Here is a 10,000-nt window from a genome sequence, read left to right as displayed (position 1 = left end):
TAAACGTTGACACACAAACCATCTGCACCGATAAACAAGTGTCCACTCCCCGCACAATGAGTCAGAACACAATGAAAGCAGGTTGCACTTAGACACACATAAAGTTAGATGACATAAAGACCGAACAAGTGGCATGTTTTTTACAAATAATCTGCCGATTATGATATTTTGGTTTTGAACCAAGCTACAACACACCATAGCCATACAGCTCTAGCATGCATGTTGTGTTGGATTCTTTTAGGGGGTGTGTGAGTTGAGCGGTTCCATTTTAAGACACTGTGTCCTTCTCTCTGTGACAGGAATAGCATGGAGTCATGTGTCAGCCTATACGGCGGCGGGCGGACTCTACTGTATATCGAGAGCTACCGCCGTATGTTAGGTAACACAGGGGAGTTTTTCTAATCTCTCTCTCTCACTCTCTCTCTCTCACAGGCAGAGTTCAGTCATGGAGACACAAAACCACAGGAATAGATCAATAGAATCAGACTGAATAGTTTGCTGAAATTGCATTTTTTTATACATGCAGGATAATTCAGCATTAACTTTAGGCAATTACTGGTGGAAAATAAACGCTCTCTCTCAATTATATAACACACTAGACACTAGCTGGAAAAAATGTCTTCTTTGTCCTCCATTTTGTGCTCCGAACTCACTCCCTCTGTCAGCTGAAAGCAATGACCAGGATATATTGAGGCATGCAATGGAAAAATCTGTAATCCCATAAGCGCTCCCCTTCCCCCTCCCGGGCTCTGTTCGGAGTTATATAACGGCCGTCTGCTAACATTCCACAAACACAGTCATGGAGGGGCGGTCAGTCTAGTAATGCTACTGCTCCACCCACTCGCCACGGATTGGCTGCCTCCCGACTGAGTGGAGTTCTGAGTGGCTGCGCGAGGTGTCCTTCAACTTGACTGGGCTGTCAGCCCATCTGGATGAGCTGTCCTACTGACACACTTTCCCAGTGAAAAGGGGGAGGGTGTGGGAGGCAGCTGAGCATTTTCAACAGGCTTTTCCTTTTTTTTAAACGTTAAGGTGGAATGGCAAAGGACTTTATATGAAGCAAAGAATATAAACTCTGCAAACAACGACAACACCAAATCAAACTAATGCAAAAAAGATATAGGCCTAATCAATACTTAAAAAACCAATGTGTAGCACTTTTAATGACATTTATTAATGTAAGCATGTTTACAAACATCTGGCTTGAACTAGGCTACAGATCCTCAAACTACAAGGAAAGACGTAGAAGACCAGTCACAATAACATGCTTAACTCACATAGTAGTTTCCCATTCTTTACAAATCCACAAGTGTGAATTCACAGGGCGGCAAAGCTACCTAACGACAGACAACACAGTAATTAGTAGCAACACTGACGCACACAGGGAGAGGCTGAACAGCATTGGCCCTCAGCCATGAAACTAAATGACTGAATGCATGTAGAATGCAGAACTGCCACTCTTAGGTTGGGCTACTTGCTGGAAGGTGCCTGTTATGTCACATGCTATTGAGGTTGAATATGCCAATGTTCTCTGCTTTAGGGGGTTGACCTTTACAACCCTTTAACGATCATGTTTTTAAGATTGTGAACACCCACAGTAATGACAACCTAAGACTTCACGTCATGTGATGTACAACCATGTCCAGGCATGTTCCTGAGGCAACTGTCCAGGAAAAACAAAAGATTGATGTGCATTGGTGTCCAGATGTAGAAGTGCACACATGCACGCCCTGGCTTCCATTAAAAGCCAGGCTTGTTAAGTACTTACAGCTTGGGGGCCGACAGAAAACACACTCAAAATTATCTGACTGCTGATACATACTTGTTCAGAAAACTAGTGAAACTCACTACGCTGTGGTCAAAAGCTCTATAGATTCTTTCTTCTCCATTTGGCTCCAACTTAAAAACTGACTGGGAAATCTAAACAACCTACTTATTCAATGTGAATATGTGTGCAATAAGGAAACTATAACGTCAAAAAGGGCTTATCTGAATGATTTGATAGTAAAGTGAACTATCACCCTACTTTAGCGCAACTTCAGTTGAAACTACTTTAACTGCATTGATCTTTCCCTGGAAAAGGAGCGTTTTTATCTTTGTCAGAGGGTGAGTAAGACAGTAAGGGTGCATCAAGTTCATGTAGTTTTAGTAGTTACCACTGATGGGGTATTAACTACGAGTAGAAAGCCTGGTGGGGTATTAACTACCACACCACCGGTTTTGGGTCCCCCCCTTGTGCCGTGCAAAGGTCACATATACACAGATTAGATCCTTGAACTTTGCCTTCTACTTTGTCCATCTTCTATGCAAATAACTATAAATCATCTTCCCTCTACGGAAGAACCAGCCGATTCTTTAAGCTTTTCATTTTCTGAGGTAAGCTGTAATTGGGGGCTTTGTCATGTGTCCTTTCCTATAGAAGTCTATGGGGAAAAGAGTGTGGTCCGGAGACAGGCGAAGTGAACTCACTGAACTACATATTTAGTGTATTTTACTTTGCAGATCTAACACAGGTGACATAAAGCCTTATTCAGTATCCATCTGACACATAAACTATTACAGCTATTTACAGCTATTTACAGCAAAAAATACACAACATATTTTTTTTTAAATAGATAGAATAGAATAGAACTTGTCAGACAGAGACTCATTTCAAAACATGATTGAAGGTGTCTTTCATTTCATTTTCATAAATTCATCTAATTTTGTACAGTTCTGATGCTAGAGAGCAAACTGCATTTCACTGCATGTTTTTAACACATAAACTATTACAAGTTTACAAACTTTTCACAAGACCCCACCTTTGGTGAAAGGTTGCTTTGCACTCTCTTGCTTCAGTGTTTCATTTTTGACAATCTTGCACTTTCACTGTTACGTTGTTATTGTGATTAAACAGCCACGGGGCCGAGATGTGAAATGCATGTTGCTGGTCTGGAGTGTGGTGTACAAGTGTGCAAAGCTGGAGCACACAGGGAATTATGTTTACAACTAACTGGTTATTTCCTTTATGAAACAGGCTACTGACACATTGATAGGCCTAAACCACTGTAACAATCAATATTTTTGCTCAACAGTGACATGTGACAAGAGGAACCACACAAACCAAATGTACACTGTTGTGTGTCAGGCGTTCTAGTTGTCTAGGTCTAGTTGTGACAACGTTGTATGAAAAACTTAATCCAAGAGCAGTCTAGTACTAATCTATTTTCAAGTTCAAACAACCACCTGCAACAGTGTTGCTTTGCAAACAAACCGCGTGGGTTTGCACGTCCTAGCTAAGACCCGCCCCGTTCCCTCCTCTTTCTCTCTCTCTCTCTCTCTGTCTATAATTCCCCCCTCCCGCTAGTGCTGTGTAATGTTCGGTGACATAACTAGGTCAGTAGCACAGCTAACTCGCTGCAGCTCACACGGCCGGCCATGCTGGAACCCGAAAACAACAACAAGCTCGCGACACGCGACTGAGACGTTAATGACTGAAATTAAATCATAGACAGATTAGCAAGATTCCCTCCATGAAATGGCATCGTCACCACTGACCAACCAGATATCTATCTAATTAACAAACCAAAAAAAAAAAAATCCCAAACAAAAAATAAATACAAATAAAACCAAGTTACCGGAGTCTTGGAAACCTTGACTTAAGTGTTACTAATAAGTGCAACATTGGTGCCATGACGCATGTATAGTACGTGACTGTATCAAGAGTCGTTGCATAGTAAGATTACGATGGAGACCATTTTATTGTTGAAGCTTACCCCCTACCATTATTGCATAACTCACAACAGACATGTCTTGAAGATGACACGACTGTCCTGTAAAGACTATAAACACACTACACACACTACATGAAGCCTGTTATTAACAGCTAATAAATGCTTGCGATTAACCAACATTGCAAATAAACACGTCTCTCGATGTACATCATTGTAACCCAGTCTACAACAAATACTGACTGATGGGGGAGCATGCCTCCACGGTAAATGTTACATTTTGCTGTCACTTGTGCAGCGCAGAAGTCAACCTCACGGTCAGTGCAAACTGGGATGCGCAGGGATGGCACTTGGTAAACCCATCACAGAGAATAGCATGGTGGATTAGAGTGATACTTATTAATAAAATCACGTTAGTCACTCATCTGCAGGTAAAGCTTCAACAATGCATTCAACGTCCATTTCCTGTGTTTGCAGTACAAACTGAGTGTGCAGCTTAATAACAGAAATGTACGCTATGCATAATTTATCTAAAATTTCCATCTATATGATCAAAAAATACACCCGCACATATCTCAATAGCTAAAAATACTGGTGAACGCAAGTGTATATTTTGTACAGCATATTATTTACTCACCTCTCATTTTGATTGTTTATCGTCTTTTGGTTGAACTCCACAACGTGAAAAAATGCCAAGTTGGCCGGCTAAGAGGCTAGCCTGGAAAAGCTAGCGGAATATAACCTTTCTGCTCCCAAGAGGAGCATTATCGAGAACAAATATATCCGTAAATTTCTCTTGATCTTCGGAATTATAAATGCAACTTTTGACAGGCTATACAATTACTTTAATGCACGGTACTAGCCTCAACTGTAACGTCGATGTCGTCGCTTCGATTTCTTCTCCTCCCTTTCCTAGTCTCTACTTCACTGTGTGCCTGCCTTCCTCTCAGTCTACCCTGCTAACCTACTTTTCGACGCGTGGACTCTCACATGATCTCACTCTGCTGGCCCATACAGACTCCTCACGGGGACGCGCATCCTTCCCCGCTCTTAAGGTGGATTTGTTCTTTCTAGTTTTACGCACAGACCACATTCTAGTGGGACTGTATACCGCAAACACAAATAATATTGCCAACTGTTTAAAGCGTTAACTACGTGGTTTAAAGCACTTGCTATTTGTACTTTTTTTCACATGAACCTAATTGTTACTGCAACGCTGGCTGAAATTATTGTGGAAACAACTTAATAGGCTTCAAATACAATAAGCAGTTTTTGGATATCACCATACTGCGGCATAATTGTAAGCAGTGTAATTCGCCCTGTGTAATTTAATGCTATACAATGCTAATTAGATTGTTATTATTATTGTTGCTTATTGAATTGTTAATTCATGCCCTGTTTATGAAAGTTGGCGTGTCTCACTGTCCAGGCCCCCTCCCCAGTCCTCCCATTCGAGGGGAATCTTACCAGGTTTTGCGATAACAAAATGAATACAGCTTGACTACACATTTTAAAGATGAATGACACTTGCAGTGATCAGTGTTTGTCAACATGGGTTATGTAATCAGAATTGGAATTACATAATGTATGCTTCTGGCTCCTCGTGTGGACATCTGGGGAGTGGAACCCAAATTGGTGTCACTGACAGCAGGCATGTTTTGATTTGTAAATCACATAACATTAATCTCAGTTCAAACTGCCGACAGTGCAAATATGTCAGATTTAGTGCAGAGAGAAAAGCCAGTGATTGCCGCAGTCTGCAACTTGGTGTGTTATAATTTCACAAAGATGTCATTTCTTTTTTTATGTTTTCAACAGTAAAAACAGCATTGATTTGCATGTTCTGAGGAGCGATGCTAACGCCGCAAGCACAGGTTGTGGGGTTTAATGATGCAATCTTCTGGCAGACTGAGTTATGAAACAGGGAGAAGGGGAGATTACAGTAAGTAGGTTAGTGGAGCAGCTTAGGCCAACACAGCAGGATACACCAAACCCTCCCATTCTTCCCCTATCCTCTATTCCCTCCCTCCCTCCCCCCCTCTCTTTCTCCCTCCCTCACTCACTCTCTTTCTTCCTCCCTCTCTTTCTCCCTCTCTTTCTCCCTCTCTCACTCACTCTCTCTTGCCCTCTCTCCCCCTGTCCCTTTTTCCTCGCATACACACACAAACACAAACACACAAACACAATAACACACACGCAAATACACGTACACGTACACGTACACATACACACACGCACACACACACACGCGTACACATACACAAAAAACGCACACACACACGCTCACACACATACACAAACACACACGCACATACACGTACACGTACACTTACACATACACAAACGCACACACACACGCTCACATACACACACACACACACGCACACCCTGTCTCCCCTTCTAACTCTTTCTCCTCATTGTTCAGTGCCGTTCATGTTTACTCCTCTGATCTCCCCTTCTCTGCTCCTTTCCATTTCTGTAGGGTTTGTTTCCTTCAAACTCCATCGGTCCCCCCTCTGTTTGGGTTCCTGTTCCGGTCAGTGTCCGGTCAGTGTGTAAGCCCAGCTCTGGGCTCCTGGTCCTCAGAAGCTCTCTCCTCTCTGCTTTCTTTCACCACCTCTCCCTCCATTTCCCCTCTCTCTCTCTCTCCCTCTCTTCCTCCATTCCCCCTCTCTCTCTTTCTCCTGTTCTTTCTCCATTCTCTTGCACTCTCTTCCATTCGCCTGCGTTCCAAATGTGTTCTCCTTTACTGAACATCTCTGTTCAGCATGATGATCCTTTCTCATTCCTCTTCCTCTTCCTCTTCAGATAGGTCAGCTCAACCCATGGGGAAGAACGGAGGAATAATCATGGTATGGTTTTAAAGAATAAGCTGAAACAAATCTGTTTCAATACAAATCTTTTTCAGGGAGTTCATGAAAACATATGATATTTCTGTAACATCTGTGGCGATGCAGTAAGATGTCAGTAAAAAGGTGAGCTTTGTGTCTTCTTTTGTTCTCTCTTCGTTTTCAATCATTTGTTTCCCTCTTTGCAGCCCCTCTCAGCTCGCTGTTACCAGTAGCAACCACGGTGACACTTTGACCCCAACCCCTTACATAACCACTGAGAGACTGCAATAGAGGGAAGCAAAATGAGAGAGAGAGAGAGAGAGAGAGAGAAGAAGAAAAAGAAGAAGAAGAAGGCAAGCACTAACATGCATGTAATGTAATAGGTAATAGGCAGCTGTTTTTCATTACTATAAAAAGAACGATTGGTTGTTGAGTCATTTGGAGGAGCTGGGCGGAGAAAGAAAAATGTGGAAGATAAGAGAAGGCCAAGAGAAATAGAAAGACAGACAGATGAGAAATGACAGACATATGAGAAAACAGACTCAAATGGTCCCCCACCACACACACACATACACACAGTCACACAGCCACACAGTGAGCAAAAGAGGAGCACACACACACACATACACACAGTCACACACAGCCACACAGTGAGCGATAGAGGAGCACACACACACACACATACACACACACACACACACACACATTCACACACAGTCACACAGTGCGGGATAGAGAAGCACAAAATGTCGGCCGAGTGACTGAGCAATACTTCTCAGCGCCATCTCCCATTCTCAGGTCCCAGTGTGGGCTGGAAGCGCAGTATTCCACATGGATTACATTACGATCCCGTTCCCGGCAGAATAATCCCTCTCCCACTTCACTCTCGTTCTATTAATCCCTCTTTTTTTTCTCTGCTTTCAAAAGCACTCCAATCCCCTCGCTCTCCTCCGAGCAGTAATCTGCCCTGACCTCAAGCCACTGCCACTGGGTCAGTGTGTAAGCCCAGCTCTGGGCTCCTGGTCCTCAGCAGCTCTCTTCTCTCTGCTTTCTTTCACCACCTCTCCCTCCATTTCCCCCCTCTCTCTCTCCCTCTCACCCTCCATTCCCCCTCTCTCTCTTTCTTCTGTTCTTTCTCCATTCTCTTGCACTCTCTTCCATTCGCCTGCGTTCCAAATTTGTTCTTCTTCTCATTTTCCTGTTTTTTCTTCTCTTCGTTAAATCACTGCTGTTCTCTTCGTCTCCACTACAGTATATCGTAGGTGTGGCATTGTAAGGAGCAACCCTGGCTTTCTGCACACTTCAAATGTGGAAAATGGCTCCTTGGAGATCCATGTTAGTTCCCTGCTGTTCTCTGTGCTCCTGCTGTTTATTCCTGTTTAGTTCTAGTTCATTCATGTCTGGAATTTCCACTGCAGTTGATTATGATTACACTAATTGTGTAACTGGCACATACATCACTAGAGTTAAGGGAACAGCCCAATATTCCACATGCCAGGCACGGCGGGGGGGGAGGAGGTAGACCAACTCTCTCACACATGTGGCATAGGGCCAAGAGGGGGTCATTCTTCAGACTGTTTGTACAGGTACATACCTGCCTTGCCATGAATAAACACAGGGTATTACAACCTTTACGTAGTCCCCACCTGGGCAGAGAACAATACTTACCATGAGAGATAAGCAAACATATCTCTACCTCCAACACACGGAAAATCTGGTCACACCCACATATATTTTTGTGCCAAAACGTCCTTCTTCTTTCCAAAAGTACAAGATGACAGCTTGCAAACAAACCACATGCTTGGACTGATCTTTATGTGCCAGGGATGCAAATGGATGCCATACGCATAGGCAGCAGCTGCAGCGCCACCCAAACTGCTAACTACCATACCGTACACAACAAGCGCCAAGAGACAGAGAGAGACGGTGTTTCCATGGTGATGATCCGTATGTTGTTTATCTGCGGTGAGTCAGCGTGCTCCGCCATGTGAGACTGACCTAAATCACGGCGGTGATGGCGACGGCGATATGGTGAGGAGAAGGAACACTACCCTCTGTGTGTGAGGTCCCATGGCATGGCAGGGCAGGGTGGGAAGAACACTGCTCTTACCCTCGGGAGCCTCACTCTAAACTCAGACATCATTTGTTTGGTGGAACGACCTGCCTAGCACTACCAGAGCAGGGGCGTCCCTCTCTACCTTTAAGAAGCTCTTGAAGACCCAACTCTTCAGAGAGATGCTAGCCTGACGATGTCATACTCATAATTCTAGTCAGAATATGAGTCTGAGACCGGACAATTGGGCTGTGATTATGGGGCGTGTTTCAACGAACCAGGAAAGAAAATTCCTCTTCGCTGAATTGGATACCTAGAACCAATCAGCGCAACGTAGTATTACCATCTGACAGATTAAACTTTTACCTGCTCCCGTAGGAAGGACGGCAAGAACATCTTTTCAATCGACAAATGCCTTGATCGCGTTTCTCTGTTCCTCTTTCAAAATGAATGCGCTGTCAATATCTGCTGAGATATGCCTGCTCACGTTACTTAATTAGCACTCAAGGCTAGAAGCTACCATTAGTTTCAACAATTTTTTTGGCCAACGCGTTAGCATAACCGATCAATAATGGTCTAGAGTGCTTTAGTTAGGACCTAAAATCCTCGGCAACACTCGTTTTGCGTATACACAACTAACCGAGTCAATGTAGACATAAAAAAGTCGTGTAGATAGCTTAAATCATATAAAATATGTCCCACTAAGCTCCCGAGACGGCGCCATCTTTGTTCGATGTATATTCCGGTATATTCTATCTATATCTGTCCATCAACGTATAAAGCCCGCCCTTACAATTTGATTGGTTTAGATTGCGTTTCAACCTTTTTGAAACGTTAACTCGATTCCAGACTGAATCTCCCAGACCAAAAATTTTGTGGGCGGAGTTCAGGCTGGTATCCAGGCTAGAGAGATGCACCTCCCTTCCTAACTGGCACCTTGGCTTAACCTGCACTTAAGCAGTAACAGGCCCGCACTTCTTTTTATTCTTTCTATGTCGTTTTCTATCTTTTTTGAAAAAAAAATTAAAAAAATAAGCATTTATTGTTACACCAGGTTTTTAATGCTCTTAGCTTGACTGTTCTCTCCCTTGTACGTCGCTTTGGACAAAAGCGTCTGCTAAATGACTAAATGTAAATGTAAATGTTTGACAGTCTGATTATGACACTCTGTGTCTGTGGTATTATCCCCGTATGGCCTCAGCTAGTAGCGTCAACATACTTTCGTATTGAATTCATGGTAGTTTATTGGAAGAAATGTACACTACACGTACAATTTCAAATCCATCCCAGACCACCAGACCACTCCTAGTCCAACACTAAACAGGCCTTCTCACATGATATAAGCATAAACACTTGGGAGGCACAGCAACAGATGGTCGTGATCGTGGAGGAGCAGGTGAGAGGGA

General features: G+C 43.4%; 1 protein-coding gene across 1 annotated transcript in view; it reads right to left on the bottom strand.

Annotated features, from left to right (window-relative positions):
- Positions 1-4,664, bottom strand: part of rorcb (RAR-related orphan receptor C b) — a gene marked incomplete at its 5' end in the record, with an annotated part of 11,824 nt that extends 7,160 nt beyond the window's left edge. The window contains one exon of the mRNA XM_080858822.1: positions 4,348-4,664. Within this exon, the coding sequence (XP_080714948.1) occupies positions 4,348-4,354 (7 nt within the window). The remainder of the gene's footprint in view (positions 1-4,347) is intronic.
- Positions 4,665-10,000: the final 5,336 nt, after the last annotated feature.

Source organism: Sprattus sprattus (genome assembly GCF_963457725.1).
Source record: "Sprattus sprattus genome assembly, chromosome: 20".
Lineage (NCBI taxonomy): Eukaryota > Metazoa > Chordata > Actinopteri > Clupeiformes > Clupeidae > Sprattus > Sprattus sprattus.
This window is presented reverse-complemented; position numbering and strand designations above follow the sequence as displayed.